The 22,493-nt window shown below is 40.8% G+C and overlaps 1 protein-coding gene across 3 annotated transcripts in view; it reads left to right on the top strand.

Moving 5' to 3' along the window:
* Nucleotides 1-21,845, top strand: part of LOC120715599 (retinoic acid receptor beta-like) — a 301,344-nt gene extending 279,499 nt beyond the window's left edge. For all 3 annotated transcript variants that reach the window (XM_040002664.1, XM_040002662.1, XM_040002663.1), the window contains 4 exons: nucleotides 8,026-8,202; nucleotides 14,137-14,341; nucleotides 16,482-16,640; nucleotides 20,996-21,845. In XM_040002664.1, the coding sequence (XP_039858598.1) occupies nucleotides 8,026-8,202; nucleotides 14,137-14,341; nucleotides 16,482-16,640; nucleotides 20,996-21,234 (780 nt within the window). In that variant the 3' untranslated portion in view covers nucleotides 21,235-21,845. The remainder of the gene's footprint in view (nucleotides 1-8,025; nucleotides 8,203-14,136; nucleotides 14,342-16,481; nucleotides 16,641-20,995) is intronic.
* The last annotated feature ends 648 nt before the right edge of the window (nucleotides 21,846-22,493 follow it).

Below are 22,493 nucleotides of genomic sequence, written 5' to 3'. Positions count from 1 at the left end.
TGTGTGGACTAGAGCTCATTGTCTGTGATTTAAGCACAGCCCTAATGTGCTGCTCACTTAACCCCAGATCATATTTAATGGTCTCTCTCTCCATTTATCTGACTCTCTCTCTTTATTGGCTTGTGAATAGATTTCTTGCTTGTGATGGTGTCCAGCATCTGTGCTAACTGCCTCTCATACAACCTCAGACGAATGAATGTGCTGTAAAGCCAGATTCCTCTGGTTGTCTGTGCCGTCTTAAACCAAACTCCACTCTTTCTTATGAGAGCTGCTCTCACTTCCTCCTCACTAATCCCCTGCAGTTCCTGATTCACTAACTGTTTTCTATTTGTCCTCCTCTTGCTCTCATTCATCAGATCTTCAGCCTTTCATCAGGTTTTCTCTGTATGTATTATTGTAGGGTCTACCTTACAATAAAAAGCGCCTTGAGGCGACTGTTGTTGTGATTTGTATAAATAAAATTGAATAAAATTTAATTGAATCATCTTCTCAGTAGATTTTCTCTAATTGGTAGCACATTTTCATTTGTCCTCAATCACCCTAACCTGCTGCACATCCTTTCCAGCCTGATCTCTCTGCCTACATGTCCTTTGCTCCTTCCTTGGTGTCTTGCCTTACATACAACTCACTATACATATATAAATTATATATCACAAGTAGGGCTGGGTATCGTCGCTGATTTCTAGAATCGATTTGATTCCAATTCACAAGGTCCCGAATCGATTCGATCCACGATTCGATTCGATTTGGATCAGGGAAATTTTGCCTCAGTCAGAAATATTATAAATCAGATCATGCATCAGTACATTTCCATATTTTTATATCTATAAAAAGAAAGCTGACACTTGTGAGCTTTTATCAAAAGTGTGAGCATCACAGCCTTTGTGTCAAAGTAACTGAGGATAAAACACAGAAAAACATGGAGGTGATTTTCCTGGCCTGGGATTTATAAAAATATTCTGCAGTAGATCAAAAACGAAAGAAAACCATTAATCAACTTATGAACATTACCTGATGCGGCTGGAGTAATGCAGAGCAAAGTTACAGAGGTTTAATGAGAGACACAGCTAAGCGTTTTGCAATTTTGCATAATTAAAAAGTTTAAATTTGTTCAGTATTGAACAGCAGAAATGAGGTTTTCTTTTCGGAAGTAAGTAAAAGGAAAAAAACAGCGGCCGACAGCGCTGTAAACAACGGCAGACTTGTGATAGCAAGCAAGCGAATAATGCAGAAAACAGATTTTTAGACGGGAAACTGTTCTTGAAGTACAGAGAGCGAGAGAGAGAGAGAGAGAGAGAGCTGTGCATGAAGTGCGGTGGAAGCAAAACAGAAAAAGTCAGAGGGAATTCATGACGATGTTTATGTGAAGCGCAGTTTGGATCTTCTTTTGCTGCCGATTCAGTCAATATTGTTTGGAGAGAGATCAAACCTGCAGCCGAATCAGCGCAAAAAGGACGTAAACACAAAGCGCGGACCCGCCGAAACATCAGAATCAGCGAGCTGTCGGCTTTCAGCCCCGACCGTGTCCGTGCCGTCGGGTGAGAAAGTCACATCTCACTGATCCTGATCCGTCGGCGGTCCGAGCTTTGTGTTTGTGTCTCTGTGCAGAATCTGTGTTCCTGCTCTCATTTACTGTTTTAGCTGTTTGGTGGTTGTTGAAATGTTGTGAGGTTTAACCTGAGGCTCTGGCGATTTAAAAGTCGATTCAGGATTTTAATGAATCAATTTTACATTATCCAAGCTAGAATCGATTTTAATCGATAAATCAATAATCAAAGCCCACCCCTAATCACTATATATCAAACTTACATGTTTCAGATCATCAAACAAACTGTAATATTAGACAAAGATAACCAGAGTAAATAGATGTGTTTTTCAAATGATGATTTCATTATTTAAGGGAGAAAGGTTATCCAACCCCGCCTAATCCTGTGTGAAAAAGTCATTGCCCCTCTTGTTAAATCATGAATTAACTGTGATTAACCACATTTTTTGGAAAGCTGTGTTCAGTTTCACTAAACACACTCAGGCCTGATTACTGGCAGACCTGTTGAGTCAAGAAATCACCTAAATAGAACCTCCCTGATGCAAGCTAAAAGATCTCAAAAGCAACAACTATTGCTAAGATCGAAGGAAACACATGAGTCACTGGCAATCATCAGTCTAAAGAGGGTTACAAAGCCATTTCTAAGATTTTGGGAGTCCAGTGAATCAAGGTGAGAGCCATTATGCACAAATGGGGAAACCTTGGAACAGTGGTGAATATTTTCCAGGAGAAGCTGGCCTACCAAAATGACTCCAAGAGCAACTGAGACTCATCCAGGAGGTCAAAAAAGAACTGAGAACAACACTAAGGAACCACAGGCTTCACATGTCTCAGTTAAGGTCGGAGTTCATAATTCAACCACAAGAAAGAGGCTGGGCAAAAATGGCATCTATGTTCAACGAGAAAACACTTGCTGGAAAAGTAAAGAACACAAAGGCTCGTCTCACGTTTGCCCAAAACATCGAGACAATGCTGAAGACATTTGGGGAAATATTCTGAAGAGACAAAAGCCGAACTCTTTGGAAGGTTTGAGTTCCATTAAATCTGGCATTAAGCTAACACAGCAAAGGGAACATCGAACCAACAGTAAAATATGCTGGTGGTAGTGTGATGGTCTGGGGCTGTTTTGCTGCTTCAGGACCTGAAAGACTTGCTGTGGTCGATGGAACCATGAATTCTGCTGTCTTTCTCCTGTCCAGAGGATACACCTTCTTGGCGGTTTTTCTCTCATTATGACAGTAATCATTTGAATAAGAGAAGCGGTAATATTAAAACCATTAACTTCTGCAACTACAAGGCCAGCGTAAATTATTGTGACCTGTCCAAAAATGGCATCCTGGGATCGAGCTCGGTTTTAACCACCCTTACTCTTCCACCCACTGTTCTTCAGTTAATCTGTGGGCCCCCATAAACAGACAAACAAAAACTATCACTATTTAACAATTTAACAAGATAAACAACATCCGATTAATTTATACAATCTGATCTTTGTCTGCACAATACATGGACATGTAGCATGCAGACATGTTTCTGCATTCCTTGCTGGCTTAAGATTGTAAAATATAAATGCCAATGTAGTTAAATACATATCTGTTATTATTAGATGAGTATGACCAATGGTGGAGTCATTTTGAAAAATATTCCCTTAGGAAAAGAAGCAAGAAAACATCATGAAAAGACCACAGTACACATAAAAGTCTACTATTTGAAATATGCATAAAACATCAAAACTAAGAATTATTATTCTGTACAAAAATGTCCTCCAACAGCGTCAAATGGATTAATATTACTGCAGGAGCTCACTTTAAATACTTTCTTCATTTCTGTTTAATGTTCAGCAAAATATTCCTTACATGAGTGTGTGCGGTGGCAGCGAGGACCAAGTAACACTGAAACTAAATCAGCTAAAAACACATAAAAATATTAGTTAAAAAATCAGTTGAATTAAAAGACTGAACAGTGTGTGACATAGTTAACTGTCAATAAAGATGAAGGTGGGGTGTTGGCAAACAGGTAGGTAGACTTATTACTGTCATGGACAAAAGCCCTGAACAACAGCATTTCAAACCATTAATCGCGTTCTTTAATAAAATGTCACACTTTAAAAGCCGCTTAACTGTGGGCCACATCAATTCGCACATTATGAACATTACACAAAAAGACAACGAACACAAGGCGGAAAAATAAAATAAGCTGATTTTCATGTGCGTTGTGAAAATGCAGTACTAGAAAAGATGTTCACGTAAAACTTATGTGAACATCGTAAAACAAATCAACTGCGACTAATAGTGTGTCACAGTGCACTAAATCTAACATAGCAACACAACCATGAATCATCATCCCTCAAAATGAGTAACAACAGAAAACCTATTAAAAACAATCAGGCTTAGATTAAGAGGGGTTTTGTATGTTTGTTTGTTTTATACAAAAATCAGCAATCAGCTAACGACATCATAAGTGTACTCACTCAGCTGAAGTAACATTTTTGTTCAGGTCAAAATGTCGACATGAATGATGAGATCTCAGTTTATTTCAATTAAGTCCAGCAGCAGAAGTAAAATCTTTCAGCTGGAACAGATGTAGCAGGGATGGAGAGATCCCAAGCTGACGTAACCGTGGGAAGCACTACATCTGCCATAGTCGCCGCACGAAGCAGCAACTGTTCACCTTTCACCACTGAAGTGGGTCTTCATTAGGTGAAAGACCAGTCGAGTATCACTCCAGCTCGTCTATGTCTATGGGCTCTTTATAGACATCCCCAAAAGAGGAAGTTAAGCAAGTGACTGCACATTTCTCTGTTTAGTTCATTTCCTGCTATTCTTGGTAGATACAGCAGGAGAAATAATTATTCGATCCCTGATAAATTTGTTTGCTCACTTACAAAGAAATGAGCAGTCTCTATTTTTTACAGTAGTTTAATTTTAACAGCGAGAGACAGAGTATCAACCAAAAACCCAGAAACAACACGTTACATAAAAGCTCTGAACTGATTTGAATGTTGCTTCGTGTATATGTGTGCATTGGATTGGTAATAAAGAAGGTACCTAGAATTCATGAAGTTATGGTGTGCACCCCGAGCAGTTCATCGCATGGTCTAGTTCAATAGTATTCTATTGTACTGTAGGTTGCTGTTGTTAAATATATTATCATACGTAATATAATGTTCATTTTTCCTTCTTCGAGCACAACAAAACCTGAAAGTAGGTTTTATTTTTCAAACAAACATTTTAAATATCACCTCTGTCACTGACATGAAAAATACACAATAATGAGTCTCTCTGGTTAGTCTGTAAATCTAATGTGAACTCAGATGCTTTCTGCTCTTGACTTTATAATAGTTATTTATGGAGAATAAACAAGCTAATTGTCCAAGGAGTTTGCTTGGTGAGACAAAGCCCTCTGTCAGCATCTCTGAGCAGTTGCATTTGTGATTGGAACAGCAACAGTCAATTACAGTAACACAAAGGCTTTGTGTCCATATCTCCTGAGGTCTGTGAGTCACACTGTGTGCACTCCTGCCACATCACAGTGTTTCTGTAGGCCAGGGCAACTACACAGACATCTTTAATGTGTCGTTTTTAACACAGTTGTGCGAGCTGTTGTGTGAAGCAAAAATCCAGATAGATGGATAGCCACTCATTCTTTCTTGACTGTCAAACTCCCATGTCCCATTTTTGCTGTCAGTTAGTGTTTCCTAGTACAGCCTACTAGTCGATACTGTTATACTTCTTTGAAGTCTACCAGCTGGAGCGCATGCGTATTGGTGCGTTGAGATTTAAATTCTCCATGGATGAATTTACAACAGAAAACAAGCAAACAGAATGCAAAGAAAACAGACGAGGCTCTATGTGGATGTCTGCACGCCTGTCTTATGGTGGGTACCCTGCTGGACTTGCAGACGTGGAAAGTATAATCCTGGCTTGTGGCCCATTTATGATCACCACGTTAGTTCCTTCACGGGCAAACAGTGACATTGCCACAATCCCGTACCATTTACACCAGTCCTCATAGTATGATTGTTTTATTAATATGCATGTTGTTGTGAGGCTGGACCTCGGTCTGTGGGACAAGTTCAGCGAGGTGGCCACGAAGCGCATTATCAAGATTGTGGAGTTTGACGAACGAGTGCCTGGCTTCATGATTGTTTTATAATCATGCACGTTGTTTTTCCTTGTTATTTTTGCTTTCGCTCTTTGTTTCAGCGCCCGTCATTTGCGATTACTGCTCCAGGTTGCATCACTTTGCTTTCAGTCTGCCAACCAGTTCACACTTTGCTGGTATCCTGCCGTTTCCATTTGTATGTCTTCTGTTTTCTGGCCTGCTCCTCGCCTGATTGGTTTGCCACACAGTTTGCCTATCCATGTAAAAGTTGTGATCAAAAAATTCTGAAACCAATCAACAGCCATTCATGATTTACATTCAATCATCTTCCATTCAATGCCACCTGCTCAGGTACAATCTGTGCAAAGGTCTTTAGTTGCCTTTCATTTCTTTTTCCATTTTGTTGAAATGGGAATTATGTAACCAGTCTGTAAAAAAACCCTCATTCTTTAACACAGACTCTCTTTCTTTAGTCATTATTATTCAGGCATAGTTCTTCAAGGACCGTTCTTAAAGGACAATCCAGAGCTCTTCTTTCGATGCTCACTGCCTTTTGTTCCTTTCTCTGTCACAGTAATCTCACACTGCTTCAGTAATGTTAAGGTCTGGGGCACAACTCCTCATAGTGTTTCATTGTGTGTGTTTTCTATCCAGGTGTCCTTTTACTGCACTGGCAGTGTATTTGGGTTGATTGTCATACTGGCGAATAACATTTTCCAACATAGCAAATTGGTATGGTCCGGATCTGGCCCACACAATGTGCTTACACATGGCCCACATACCGCAAAGAACAATGGCCCTTTGGTGGCCCAGACCTGGTTTGCCAGAGGTGGCCCATACATGGGCCAGCACAAGCCAGTTGCAGACACAATGGTGGCCCTGTGCTGGCCCAGAACAGTTTCAGCTCTGGCCCCAGATGTCAGCCTAATGTGTACCTTAATCAAGCCATGTAATAACAACATGTGCTGGAACACAATAGTACAAAAGTAACATGACGAATCTCTGTTCACACAGTGAATGGACTGATTCTTATATAGTGTTTTTCTGCTCTCCCGGATTACTAAAAGTGCTCTATACAGCACACCACATTCACACACTTTCTCTAAACTGAGTGCTTCCTAACTACATTCACACTCTTGACATGCAGACTGGAGGAGCCAGGGATCGAACCACTAACCTACCGATCAGTAGGTGACCTGCTCTACCTCCTGAGCTTCAGCCACCCGGTGGTAAACATGACTAAACTGTCACTAGGTTTTGGATAAAGTGTACACTCACAAACCTGTCAAACCTGCATTTGAAACGTTGGCCACCATAGCAGTATAGTATTGCAACATGGCATTTGGGTCTTCTAACTAAAATAGGAAAATAGGAACATAAATAGTGCCATCATTGCCAGACCTGGCCCACATCTGGTTGACAGACACCCTGCCATGACACCGGTCAGTCAGAAGTGCCAGCTTGATGCCGGATCTAGGCCAGACCTGTCTCCTATGTGGGTTTGTATATTACACAGTGGATCAAAATCTGATAGTGGACGTTATGTGAATAAACATTCTCTGTCATGATATTTAACAAACACACATGATCTCTGAGAGACAATCACTCGTTCACATTTTCATCTCAAATATTAAACCTGACTTGACTGCATTTAAGCCCTAAACAGAGTTCTGCTACTGAACAAGAAAAAATAAAATCATAAAATAATTAAAGAAAAATAGAAAAACAATGAGTCTAGGATTCATCTTGGCCAATAACTCAAGAAATAATCAGAACAAATCACAGCAGAGGTGAAAGTCACAGACTATGTTATGATTTGAAGTTAAATTCCACAAATCAACAATCTGTTGTAATGATTCTCACTTTAACGCACTGGTCCATGAGACATTATCTCAGGATTGCCTTTCCCTCTTACAGTTCCCGACTCTAGCCCTTCATTTGCCATTACTTTTCTTTCTTTCCTCCCCTGAATCACTTTTACTCTTTCCTGTTTTTATTGCTCTATGGATTCCAACCATCCTTGCCTCCCTGTCATCTTTGGATAGATTCTGCACCATATAGCTGTATTAATGATACCCTGGCTTCAAACTGCTCTGCACTATCTGTCACTGCTCCATTGCTGCATCCCGTCATTGCCAAAGCATCCCTCTGACACTGTTAGGCTCATTATCGCAGGGCCTAGCCACCAGGCTCAGTACAGCATATTCACAACAACAATCTTTGTGTTTTTGAGAGCTTGGGTTTTATGGTGAATATATTCTATATGCACGTCTGAGACATGTGGAGCAGAGTGAAGAGATCATTAGCAGCAATGACGACAGTAGCTGTCTCTTGGCCTGACACTGCTCTCTGTGTATGCGTATATATGTGTGATGCAGAACTCGAGTGCAGACCACCGTGTGAGGCTGGACCTAGGACTGTGGGACAAGTTCAGCGAGCTGGCCACTAAGTGCATTATCAAGATTGTGGAGTTTGCCAAACGAGTGCCTGGCTTCACGGGGCTGACCATTGCAGACCAGATCACACTACTGAAAGCTGCCTGTCTCGACATTCTGGTGGGTGCTTTTATTTTGAAGAAGCAACGTTATTATTTAGTGATTGGACGATGCTTTCTTTTGTACTGGCCTAACATTGATGCGTCTTTTGTCAAGGTGGAAAAGACTTGGATACATCTCAGCCAATCATAATTTTCTTAATATACGAGGCATTGTTCGATGCCAACAATGTATAGTCAAGATCAGCTTTATTGTCAATACTACCATATCATCTCCTGTCTCACAATGTGCAAAACAAATACGTAAATTATAAATGGGGAAAAAAGAGAATAAAAATATGGGATACAAATTCAAAAATATGAATATTGATAAAGAAATATAAAAATTTATTAAACCCTATTATTATTGCAGTCTATATATAAAAATATGATGCATGCTAGGATGAGTATACCCTATACACAATACTGCAGTTTCTGTATTAAATCATATGCAGAATATAGGCACTGTGTCCCTGTCCAGGAGATACTTCTCATTTCCTAATGTGGAAAATTCTTCTGAATACTTTTGTAGGGCTGAGGCAGCTGAAGCAAGCACTAAACATAGAGCACTGGCATTTCCTTTAATGTAGGACAAATTGTGTTCTGGTTTGTGAACCTGAATCATAGCGAGGTGCTTTAAATTGTAAGATAAAGAACCTACAATAAAAGAGAGGAAACCCCAACAAACATCCCCTTTGAGCAAGCGCTTGGCAACAATGGGAAGGAAAAACTCCCTTTAAATGGAACCTTGGCAGAACCAGACCTAGGTATGGGGCAGTCGTGAGGAGAGGGAGGAAAAAGAAAAAAACTATATAGGAGAGACAGACATTAATAATATGTAATGATTACATGCAGAGAGCTGTATAAACACAATGTGAAAAAGGTGAGTGAAGAAGAAATACTCTTTCTTACATGGGAATCCCCCGGCAGCCTACGTCTATTGCAGCATAACTAAGGGAGGATTCAGGGTCACCTGGTCCAGCCCTAACTATATGCTTTAGCAAAAAGGAAAGTTTGAAGCCTAATCTTGAAAGTAGAGATAGTGTCTGTCTCCTGAATCCAAACTGGAAGCTGGTTCCACAGAAGAGGGGCCTGAAAACTGAAGGCTCTGCCTCCCATTCTACTTTTAAATACTCTAGGAACAACAAGTAGGCCTGCAGAGCGAGAGCGAAGTGCTCTAATAGGGTGATATGGTACTACAAGGTCATTAAGATAAGATGGGGCCTGATTATTTAAGACCTTGTATGTGAGGAGCAGGATTTTGAATTCTGGATTTAACAGGAAGCCAAAACAGGAGAAATCTGCTCTCTCTTTCTAGTCCCTGTCAGGACTCTTGCTGCAGCATTTTGGATTAACTGAAGGCTTTTCAGGGAGTTTTTAGGACTTCCTGATAATAATGAATTACAGTCGTCCAGCCTGGAAGTAATAAATGCATGAACTAGTTTTTCAGCGTCACTCTGAGACAGGATATTTCTAACTTTAGAGATGTTGCACAAATGGAAGAAAGCAGTCTTACATATTTGTTTAATATGTGCATTGAAGGACATGTCCTGGTCAAAAACGACTCCAAGGTTCCTCACAGCGTTACTGGAGGCCAAGGTAATGCCATCCAGAGTAAGAATCTGCTTAGATACCATATTTCTAAGCTTTTCAGGGCCGAGTACAATAACCTCAGTTTGATCTGAATTAAGAAGCAGAAAGTTAGCGGCCATCCAGGTCTTTATGTCTTTAAGACATTCCTGCAGTTTAACTCATTGGTGTGTCTGGCTTCATGGACAGATAGAGCTGGGTGTCATCTGCATAGCAGTGTAAATGTATGCTATGTCTTCTAATGATACTGCCTAAGGGAAGCATGTATAGTGTAAACAGAATTGGTCCTAGCACTGAACCCTGTGGAACTCCATAATTAACCTCAGTGTGTGAAGAGGACTCTCCATTTACATGCACAAACTGGAGTCTATTAGATAGATATGATACAAACCACTGCAGCACAGTACCTGTAATACCTACAGCATGTTCTAATCGCTCTAATAGGATATTATGGTCGACAGTATCGAACGCTGTATAAATAAAATTGAATTGAATTGAATACAAATTATTGTGATGTCACAATCGCAGAATAATACAATAACAATGTGCTGTAATTTCTTTATGTGAAGGGTTCGAAGGATTAGGATTCAGGATTTAACCAGAGACTATAAACCTGAAATCTGTGTAGGACAGCTGATCTGGACAAATGCATTATTTATTTCCTATAAGAGATCACAAGCTGTTCCAGTTCCTGTGTTACTGAGCAGATCCACGTTTCACTCTTTTTAAATAGCACATTGCAACATTGCAACATTTAACACTTTTATTTGTTACAGATTCAGCAGAGGGACGTCACTCACGGTGTGTGCACTGCTGAGAAAAAGGCAGCTTGTTTCAGTTTGTTGCTACTGTTTGATGAAAATACCGGCGTTATTGAAGAATGATAGTTGTGGCTCACCTCTAGGCACAGGCTCTAAGTCATACAGTTTTGGCTCTGTGATAACAGTTTGAACCATCCAGTGCTGATTATGCATTCATAAACTCTTCTAGTAGCAACTTTCACAACCATAGTAGGCATACGGCATGTATGTAAAAGCAAACAGCACAGTAAATTGTGTGCCACAGACATTGCATTTCTCATTGACTCATTTATATATTCTCCTCCTGAAAGTGAAACTCTTACAAATACAGGTACCATGAGGCCAGCAGCAAAAATACTCCAAAAATACTAGTTGTGACACTGAGCCTCTTTAAAGCGAGGTAGCTTTTTACTGCTTAAAGACGGTTTTTGGGTGCCTCAGTAAATCTTGACCTAAATGTTCCTTTAAAATTCCAACCTTATTTTTTCACAGGCCGGCCTGTGTTTATATGACCTCTGTAGAACAACAAGGTTCAAACATGTGGCGAAGTCAGATGTGAGTTTTGCGGTCCATCTTCTGCACATTGTAATTTCAACAAGGCAGATATCCAGCATCACATTGTTAAGAAGACTAGTGTAAGGTTGTTCCAATTCTCAGTGCTCCGCTCTTCTCTTTCCTAAGCGCTTCTCGATTTTCCTACCCATCAGAATTTGGGTAAGAGGTTAGGAAAGATAGGAGGTGTTTTTGGAGCAATGATCAATTCCAGCTGTGCCTGGAAGCTGTCAATCAAAGAGGTCAGACATCTTCCACCAGGATCTATTTGGATGAGTTATCAGAAAATTCGCCAGCTGAGACTTACGAAGGGAGAAACAATCAATGTGTCTTTTTTTATTTCTATTTGTAAAATAAATATGCTTGTCGATTATGTAAAGTTAGCAATTTCATCATGAGTCTGCAGTAACTGATTTGCTTTTAGCCTCAGGTGGCCAGTGGACAAACTGCACTTCAGCGCTGCCTTCATTTTTCTCTATAGAGGTTTCCATGTAGTCACAAGTGTAAACAAACGTAAAAGACAAACCAGCCACTGGAATCTGAGAGCAGCAAGCTGCCACACTGTCACGTGACTCCGCCAAGTGAGAGCAAGAATGTATGATCTTAACTGATACAAATACATCTGCTATAGTCTTTATTAACCACTAATAAACCCAACTAACATTATAGTATAAACATAAACGTGGTAAATTAAACTGAGAATGTAAAATCCACCATTGATGGCTATTGATGTAGTTGCAACAGAGCTAAATCACACAGGATTTCAGGACTTGTTGGTCGCTACCACATTATTTATTATTCTTTATATGTATTTGTTAACAGGTTAGTTTTGGGGCTATTGCTGTAGTTGAGTTTGAGACTTTGTACTGGCCTGTCGAACTTGTCAGGTGTGACAAAGCAGTGTAATGAACTCACAGGGACACACGCGAGGTGAGAAGTTGAAGGCCGACCACGATGAGTTTCTGGCTCTGACTCAACCATCAACATCCGCTCACCCGCACGTTTTTATGGTGAAGGGCGTAGATATTATGCACAAGGGCTGGGTGAGGGAGTGTCAGTAGAAAGATCAAACACTTTGTGGGTAGATGTGTGTATGTGTGTATCTAAGCGCAGGCCTGGCCAGCCGGTGCGAGTCACCGCCAGTAGCCATGTTTTATTCTTTTTCATGTTGCAGACATGCCTGCCACTCACTGTCAGAGTCAACCCACTCAAATAGCTTCAAAGGCTACTGTAAGCTTCACATCCACCATCAGTTGCTTCATTAGGTGAACACACACACACACACACACAAACATGCAGTGCAACAGGGAGATCCAAAGGTTACTCTCTTCGGGTCTTTGGAAGGTCACTGTTTTTCTGGTGTATTGTGTCTGCTGGTTTATGTAAAATGTGTTAGACCTCATAGAGTCAGCTGACTTCTATTAAAATCAAACAGAGCAACATGTCAAGGTAAATAATGGTCTGTAAATAAGAACAGCAGCCAGGTGTTAGGTAGATGAATGTGCATTTAACTCGTTTTAGGTTGAACATGTCAGCAAATCACTGGCTCGTTCAGCAGCAACAATACACAGAACAACTATAACATTTTAAGTGTCTTTAGGATCTAGTCTGCATTTAGCCCTCTCTGTGGTCTCTAATTTATATATAAATGACATTTGTGATGTGTCAGAAATGTTACATTTTGTTTTGTTTGCAGATGATACAAATTTTTATTGTGAAAGAATTGGCTAAAATTATGGTTATTGAAATGAAAAAAATGTAAAAATGGTTTGATGTAAATGAGTTATCGCTGAATTTGGAAAAAACAAAGTTTATGATATTCGGAAACCGTGTAAAGGAGGAAGCGATGGTATTATCTATAGAGGGAGTGATAATTGAAAGAGTGACAGAATTCAGTTTTCTGGGTGTAATAGTGGACAAGTTACCATGGAAACCTCATATTGAACATGTTAAAAAAAGTTGGCTAAAAGTATTTATATCCTGGGTAGTGTTAGATATATATTAGATTACAAGACAATGAGAATATTATATTTTTCATTGTTTCTGAGTTATTGTGTTGAAGTATGGGGGAATACATACGTGACTAATATGAAACCATTATATTTATTACAGAAGAGAGCGCTTCGAATGATGCATAATGTTAAATATAGAGAACACACTATTTGTTTGTTTATAAAATCGAAATTATTAAAACTAGAAGACATAGTGAAATTACAGACATTAACTATTATGTTTAGGGCAAAAAATAAAACACTACCTCTTAAGTTACAAAGTTTATTTGTATTGTGTTCAGAAAATGGGGACGGCAGAAGGAAGTTTTATTTTAAGCTCGAACCACACAAAGGCAAATGTGTCCAACAGTCACAGGCATAAGAAACTGGAATTCTCTCAGTGATCATCTTAAGTGTTGTACAAATGTTTCTCAATTTAAAATCTGCTATAAGAATAAAATGATAAACCAATATGAAGAAGTTGAAAATAATAGAATTTAATTGTAGAAAAATGATCCTTTTAGTTTGATATTTAGTGGTATTGCTCATTGTTGAGTATATTGTTCTGTTTGCTTTGTTTTGTTATGTGCTGAATATTGTCAGAGTGTAATTTTGGTTGCCTACTTGTATTGTCACAGACATCACAGGCAGGTGTCAATAAGAATTTATTCTTCTTCCTGCTCCTTTTCATGCATGGAAACAGTGTGACTTTAATTCAAAGGAAGGTTGTGTATGGGAAATGAATTACTGCTGTACCATGTGTGAAACAAAAAATAAATAAATAAATAAATACTAACTGCAAGGAGAAATATCTTTCTCTCTGGTAGTAAACTACACTACACTGCACTCCACTACAGTTTATATTATTGGACAAATTGTGATATAAAGCTAATCACGTGGAGTCTCAGAATAAAGATGTAGTCTGAAAGTGAGCAGAATAGGTCCCCTTTAAACTTGTATTTCATTAAAAACCTGCCAGCTGTGAATCGCTCACAGTTTCTGCCTTGTTTGCTTCTCTGTCAGATCCTGCGCATCTGTACAAGATACACTCCTGACCAGGACACCATGACCTTTTCAGATGGGCTGACCCTCAACCGGACGCAGATGCACAATGCTGGCTTCGGCCCGCTTACTGACTTGGTGTTCACTTTTGCCAACCAGCTCCTGCCCATTGAGATGGATGACACAGAAACAGGCCTCCTCAGCGCTATCTGTCTCATCTCTGGAGGTGAATAAAGGACAGAGCGTGGGGCGTTTAGTGAGAATGGGAACCGTTGGTGTTGATTAGTGTTGGTACCAAAGAATGACGAGAAACTGACAACGTGTACCTCAAAAAATAAGGACACGAGGACACAAATTTTGAGCAGACCTCATCACATTTCTGTCGGTCCTCAGAGGGATTGTATGGTTACACCTGCTTGTGCTTGCTCAAAAGAAGGAATTACCCACAAATGTTATCTAAGCAATCAGATCTTGGCTGTAGTCACAACTATACTTAGATCGTTTTAGTCAAAAACCACCGCGTGGTGATTGAGTGGATCCAGATGCAGGACTCAAACAGACTAGAACTCAAATCACAGCTTTATTTGCTAAATACAAATACAACTGAGCACATGAAGCGAAGTGAAACATTACAGGCTGCCAGACCAACAGGACCACACATAACATGCTGTTTGCAGCCTGATTGCATCATAGTCTAAAGACATACACTAAGCAGTTTATGGTGAAATGTTGGAGTACATAAAGAAAATGATTCAGTCCACATTTAAACTCTGCCTGACTCTTATTCGTTCAGCACAGTTAGCCCGTATTGACTCCAGCTGAATGTAGTCTGAAAGTCAGCCACAGGTTTCTTTGAGTAAGGCAGCAACGATCAGACTGTCAAACATATGAAGGAAATTAGAGAGTAATAATGTTTCATTTACTGTATGTCCACCAAAAATCATGCTTCAGTTGTCTTAATCACTCCCACCCGCCATCAGCACTCAGATTTCATCACTGCTGGGTTTTCATTCAGAGCTCTATACGTATATACTCAACCCACAAGGTCTCGCTACATATTACAGGCTCTTGCATAACCCATGAAAGGCACAAGACACCTCTGATCGCATTTGTAATCACATATCTTGACTACAGTTTCCCCAGGTCTAGATCTGAGTGTAAACACTGCCACCTTATGACTGGTTTGTGAAGTACACATTACACCATCAGGTCATCAACATCCGTTCACATTTTTATTTACATACCACGTAATCTCATCTTGTTTGCTCGCTAATGTTTCAGGTAACTGTAAATATTTCAAATGAGTTCCATCACATTACTCAAACACACAGAACCAAACAGCAACAAAATATCAACTAAAATCACTTTTGTTCAAACTAACAAACCTATTATAGAAGGTTAAAGGTTAAAGGTTAAAGGTTCCTTGGCTGCACTGGAGGCACAGCGGTATCGTTAACTTACAGTGTCAGTAGAATACTGCACATGTTATATTTTAGTTTTTTCTCTTTAATGAATTTGCAAGAATTTCAACACAGTGAGCAAACAAACAGTTTCACTGTTATTATGGGATTTTGAGGTGGAAATGAATTTAACCTATTTTGAAATAAGGCTGTAACATGACAAGAGGTGGAACAGGTGAAGCTCTCTGAATACTTTCCAGATACACTGTATCAACCAAACAAACAACAACAACAAAATATTATTATTGTTGAGTCAAACAAGTATTTGAACCCTCAAACAGAATACGATTGAGTACTTGGTGAGGCATTTCTTGCAGTTGTTCACCAGGTTTGCACTCATCTCAGGAGCGAGGAGTCGGTGAACTCTAAATCCTTTCTTGGCTGCCACTGGGCAACTTGAAGCTTCAATGACCAACACAGATTTTCTGTAGGACTGAGGTCTACAGACTGGTTAGGCCTCTCTAGACCTGCAAATAATTATTTCCCCCGCTGTATACGAGTGGAGGTAGGTGCACACATATGGACTACATCATATGCAGACGGTGTAATCTGAAAGACAGGAGACTGCAAGGTGATATGAAGAGTCAGCATCGAACAGTAGTCTGCAGGATAACTTTGGATGTCCGGAAAAGGACGCAAGTGAGAGCAAATGCTGAGTTGTTCTCTTTTATATTAAAGGGTTTTTTAACCTTGCAATTTAAGGTACACTGAGATCATTGCTGCTATTGAAAGACAACACTGAACCAGACTGAACAGCTCTGTTTGCAATGTTTTTCTTCTAAATCAAACCAAACTTCATCACAAATAATCGCCTCAGTTTTGTCTATATCATATAAAACCAATATATGAATTTGTCCTAATTGAGCCTCAAGTCTGACGTGTTTTGTGCATCTGTCTGCGTATCAGATCGTCAGGATCTCGAGGAGCCCTCTAAAGTGGACCAGCTGCAGGAGCCGCTGCTTGAAGCTCTCAAGATCTATGTGAGAAAGCGTCGGCCAAGTAAACCACACATGTTCCCCAAAACCCTGATGAAGATCACAGACCTGCGCAGTATCAGTGCTAAAGGTAGGGTGGACATTAGCGTACCGTGTGGTGATGATTGAGCTTACAATCAGCAAAGTGATGTTTTTAAAGTGCTGTGTGGTGACAGCTACAGGAAGGCATTATTAGTACTACTGTAGTTAAATAAGTATCTGCTATATCCCCAAAGATAATTTATTATTAGCTGAAAATTAGCTGGAAATAAAAGTGGTTTTAAATAAAATATCATGAAAACACTTCAGGACACATAAAACTCTGAAAAGTAAAAAGAATAGAAGATTCCCCATATTACTGCTGCACATGTTTAAGGTTGAGCTGCTTTACTTTCATATAAATTTATTTGAATATGAAGTATTTGCTTAATAATGCATAATGCATATGCTGTTTCATGTCCAGCCTACATCTTATGTATATTAAAATATAATAATAATAAAACAAATTCAACCTAATTAAAAGGCTTGAGCCGACATGGTTAACGGTCCAAAGGTAGGTTATTAACTGATTGTTCACTCTCCATCTCTTCATCACTAAGGTGGTTCAGGCTTTGTTGTTGTTTTGGAGACAATGATGATTAAAGCTGGGTTGAGGTGCTGTTACACGACACAGCTTTGATAGTAGCTCTTTGGAAAGTTTTGAAATCCTTTGGTGGAAAGATATAAAGATATATACAGCTTACAGTAGGGGAAATAATTATTTGATCCCATGCTGATTTTTCTAAAAGACTGAGGTCTGGACACTGGGTAGGCCTCTCCACACCTCCAAATAATTATTTCTCCCACTGTGCAAGAGTGGAGGAATGTGCACACATGTGAAGCATCGGCTAGTCGTCTCCAGGATCACGTTGGACGTCGAAGAGGAAGCAGAGGATTGTCTAATATTGTGATGTCTTTATCTTTCAGTATAAACTGCACTGAGATGAGCTTTTGTGAATTGCTGCCATTTAAAAATAAAATTGAACTGAATTAAACATAATGATGAAATGCTGCAAATAACTATATTTTAGGAAATTGTAAACATGTTTGTGAACATCTTTTTATTCTGCATATACACGACAAAAATAACAGATTTCTTCTATATTGGCTTTTCTTCCTGTTAAATCCAGGAACGAATTTAAAATCCTCCTCAACAATCTGGCCCCATCTTATGATGCTCGTAGTACCATAGCGTCCCAATAGAGCACTTTATTCTCTTCTGCTGGCTTACTTGTAGACTATAGGGTCTTTAAAGGAAAAGGAAAAGCTGATCCTTCAGCTGTCAGGCCCCTCTTCTGTGGAACAGCTCCCAGTTTGGATTCAGGAGACAGACACTATCTCTATTTTTAAGATTTAAAACTTTCTTTTGTGCTAAAGCATGTAGTTAGGGCTGATCAGGTGACCACGAGTCCTCCCTTAGTTATGCTGCAGTATGCTTATGCTGCTAGTGGCCTGCCATGATGCACTGAGTACTTCTTCACTCACCCTTTTTACTCACTATGTGTTTTTTGTTATTTCTCCCTCCCAAATAGTCACGACAGATAGCTGCTCTGCTTCTGCTCAGGTTTTATTTTGGCCAAAGGGGAGTTTTTCCTTCCCACTGTTGCCAAGTGCTTGCTCAAAGGAATCATTTATTGGGGGTTTCTCTCTACTATTGTTGTGTCTTTATTGTACAATATAAAGTGCCTTGAGGCAACTGCTGTTGTCATTTGGCGCTGAATAAATAAAATAAAATTGAACAGGACTAAATTGAAACAGCTAACCGTCCAATTTTTTATCTTCAAGCTTTTTCAAGCATATATACAAAACAGAGCACACACACAGGAAGGAAAATACTATCTTCTACTACAACAGGTGCTCAAAAAGCAGTGGGAAGAAGTAACACTTATGCACTCCCACCCCTCCACATGCTTCACAGAACTGTGTACCTACCCTTGTCTGCCAGAAGGATGATGATGTTGTTTTATTACTAAGTGATGTCAGTGCCTTCGTTCATCCAACAGATGCCCCCCGCACCTGTTGGATGCTGGGGGCTTTGCATTACTGAAACAGGCTGAAAATTTCACCCGTAGTTGCTCTGTTTCCACGTCTGCAATGTTCCATCCATCCACCCATCTTCTTCCGCTTTATCCCGGGGCCGGGTCGCGGGGGCAGCAGCCTAAACCGAGAATCCCAGACCTCCCTCTCCCCAGCCACCTCCTCCAGCTTATCCGGGGGAACACCAAGGCGTTCCCAGGCCAGCCGAGAGATATAATCTCTCCAGCGTGTCCTGGGTCTGCCCCGAGGCCTCCTCCCGGTGGAACATGCCCGGAACACCTCACCCAGGAGGCGCCCAGGGGGCATCCTTGTCAGATGCCCGAACCACCTCAGCTGGCTCCTTTCGATGTGGAGGAGCAGCGGCTCTACTCTGAGCCCCTCCCGGATGGCCGAACTTCTCACCCTTAGGAGGAAGCTCATTTCCGCCGCTTGTATTCGCGATCTCGTTCTTTCGGTTACTACCCACAGCTCGTGGCCATAGGTGAGGGTAGGGACGTAGATTGACCGTTAAATTGAGAGCTTCGCTTTTACACTCAGCTCTCTCTTCACCATGACGGACAGACAGTGATCGGGCGTACAGCATCCGATCACTGCAGCCGAAGCAAGTCTCTGTTGGATCTGCTCCTCTTTAGATTTTAGCACATCGATGGTAAAATTTGTTTGTTTCACTCATTCATTGAGCAGCTGGTGCTGTGCCTCCTGGAGGATTTTAGTTGTAAAAGCAAGGGCCAAACTGTCTTGAGCTATCAGAGTGCGTGCATGGCAGAAGAATCCACAGCCACTTCCAGGACAGCAGCGACATGTGGCGCATATGGCAGGGCATCCAGGCCATCACCAACTACAGGAAGACAACACCTGCCTGTGATGGTGACGCCTCCCTACCAGATGCGTTGAACAACTTCTATGCATGCTTTGACCCTCAGAATGATGTGTTGGTAAGGAAGTCCACCCCCCTCACAAAAACCAGGTTCTGTGTCTGACCCCTGCTGATGTGAGGAAAAATCTTCGCAGAGTTAGCCCACGGAAAGTTGCTGGTCCAGATAACATCCCTGGGAGAGTGCTCAGAGAATGTGCAGACCAGCTGACAGCTGTCCTCACAGACATCTTCTGTTGTCCCAACGTGCCTCAAGGCAACGTGCCTCAAGGCAACGTGCCTCAAGGCAACGTGCCTCAAGGCCACCACCATCGTTCCCGTGCCAAAGTCCCCAGTGTCCTGCTTCAATGACTACTGCCCCGTTACACTCACGCCCATCATAATGAAGTCGAAAGGCTCATCATGAGGCACACAGTAATAAATCACACAGCAATAGGACATTCATGATAATATATTAAGTAATCCAAAGTATTCTGAATACGTTACAAAATACATCAGGTGTTGTTGGTGACTGTGGTTCCAACTGCCTTCAGATCATTAACAAGCTCCAACTGTGTAGTTTTGGGCTAGTCCACCACCTTTCGCCCCATGAAGTGAGATCCTGCATGGAGCTCCAGACCAACAGCATTTTGTATTTCTGCTATTTCTATTTTAATCAGGAATTGTGGGAATGGGACACTTAATACTGACATTTTTAATGTGTTGAGCTTCTGAAGTGCTGATATTTCGAAACACTGTGTCACATGACCATGGCTAAGTAAGGTTTAGTGCACAAGCATTTACAGTTAACACTCACCTTTTCACTGAGCTTAGTGATTGTTTAGTAGCCCATTCCAACTTTGTGCAGGTCCCTGATTGATTGATTGATTGATGCCATAAGATTGGGGCATCAATCAGTCTTGGTTTCAATGGGATTACTTATTTATCAGTCAGTTACATGCAAGTCAATTTATAACTTTTATGCAGCGTGACCCAGATGGGATCTGCGGGTCTTACCTGGGGTCTACTTCCTGTAGGACATGCCTGGCTAGTAGAGGCCAGGAGGCAACCACCTCAGCTGGCTCCTCTCTATGTGGAGGCTCAGCAGCTATACTCTGAACCCCCCACACGATTGAACTCCTCACACTATTAATAAGGGAGAGCCCATCCACCCATTGGAGAAAGCTAATTTCAGCTGCTTATATCAGCGATCTCATTCTTTCACCTTTAGAGAACAATAGCAGTGTTAACATGATGTTCAGGCCTGGATTAATAGATTTATGGCGTTTCCTAACATAGATGCTCTATCTGGTAGCAAATGGCTGCATAACATTTATGAAACAACAATCTACCAGCATCGGCATCAGTTACAATGTAAAACCATCAGATTAAACGACTGCACATCCCTACTGCTAGTATTTTAGGTATTATATGGTTTATATTGAGAAAGGGACTATAGATGTTAAGGATTTATATTCCAGTTTCAAAACTGTTTTTCTCCTACCGTGGTCTTGCAGGAGCAGAGCGAGTCATCTCTCTAAAAATGGAGATCCCAGGTTCCATGCCACCGCTAATCCAGGAGATGCTGGAGAACTCAGAGGGCCAAGATAGCCAGAGCAGCAGCAGTACTTCAGCTGAGGTGGGGCCCAGACTCAACAGCAAGGGAAGTCGCAGCAAGGATGCTGCTACTGTGGAATCCCCTAACTCCTCAGACAACGAGGAGGGTGCTGCCACACCACCCAGAATCGAGCCCTAGGAGGCACCCCGGGAAACTCTCTGGCATTACTTTGCTCAAAAACATGGGCAAGATGTACATCCCTTAAAATCTACCTAACCTGACTCCTAAGCTTGATATTCCATTTTCCGTCCATTTTGTCCCTATTTTTCTCTCCAATTTCCCCAAAATTCTTTCATTGAAAAGAATATAACACAGAGGTCTCAAAGGATCCCTGCTTTGTGTACATTTCTGAATCGAGCTCTTATTTGACATGCCTCTGGGACTGTGACAGGAAGGGCATCGCTCTCACAAACCAGCAGAGATAATACTCCTCAGGTCTCCTGTGTAAATTCGTATCTGCATGACGGGAGTTTGATAAGTGTTTTCTCTGGTTCGCTCGGTCTTTCTCTGTCATCTGTTTTCTTCTCTTGTATCGTTGTCACATATGCATTGTACATATCATTGAATGGTTAGGTCTCTATTTCTAAGATGAATTTTGTGGTGCTTTATTCATTGTCTCTGAGGTGACACATCGAGGATTAAAGCGGGGCTCATTTTAAGTCCTTCAAAAGGTTATCTAGAAGGTTACTGCATATAGACATCATGGAAGTCTAATATTTTATATTTCTTATTATATTTAAAACGTTTTATCTTTTATAACCGTTTTGGGTTCACATTTCTCCGTGAATAAGTGTACATCCAGACGTCGAGTTTGTTCGTTTGTTTCCTCGAAGGAGGAAAGCACAAGAGCAGAAGCCTGGAGATACACGCTGATCAGATCGGTCATGTCTGTTCTGCTTCAACCTTCCAGGTAAACTGCTGAGACCTAATGTAGAAGGTTAGATTGAGAATGCACCAGTCTATGAAATCAACGCATTTTGTGGCTCTTGTCAGAACTGATTGGGGAAATTAGGCTGATGACAGATACCAGAGGTTTTTCTGATCACATAAGATCCTTTTCCCTGTTACAGTATACTTCAGGTTTACCAAGATTCTCTTTTATTGTTTGCACTTTGGAACTGGGAGAGAATAACTGGAAAACGTGGAAAAAGATTCCATGTGTTCTCGCCATCTGTTTCCACAGTGTCAGATTAGCCTTCTGTGTAGAACAGAGAGGTAGTTCCTGGTTTTAACTGAGTCTATGGCTGCAGTTCCACCTCAGATACTTCAACAAGATACCAGGAACATTTGAAGAAAGTCAGTCCGGGCAGAATCTATCACAGATTATTTTATTTTGGTGTTAACTTGTACTCACTGATGAAATCTGAGAATACAAAGAATTACTGTCATTAAGTTAT

Source organism: Simochromis diagramma, unplaced genomic scaffold, assembly GCF_900408965.1.
Source record: "Simochromis diagramma unplaced genomic scaffold, fSimDia1.1 OVJJ01000449.1, whole genome shotgun sequence".
NCBI classification, from domain to species: Eukaryota; Metazoa; Chordata; class Actinopteri; order Cichliformes; family Cichlidae; genus Simochromis; species Simochromis diagramma.
This window is presented reverse-complemented; position numbering and strand designations above follow the sequence as displayed.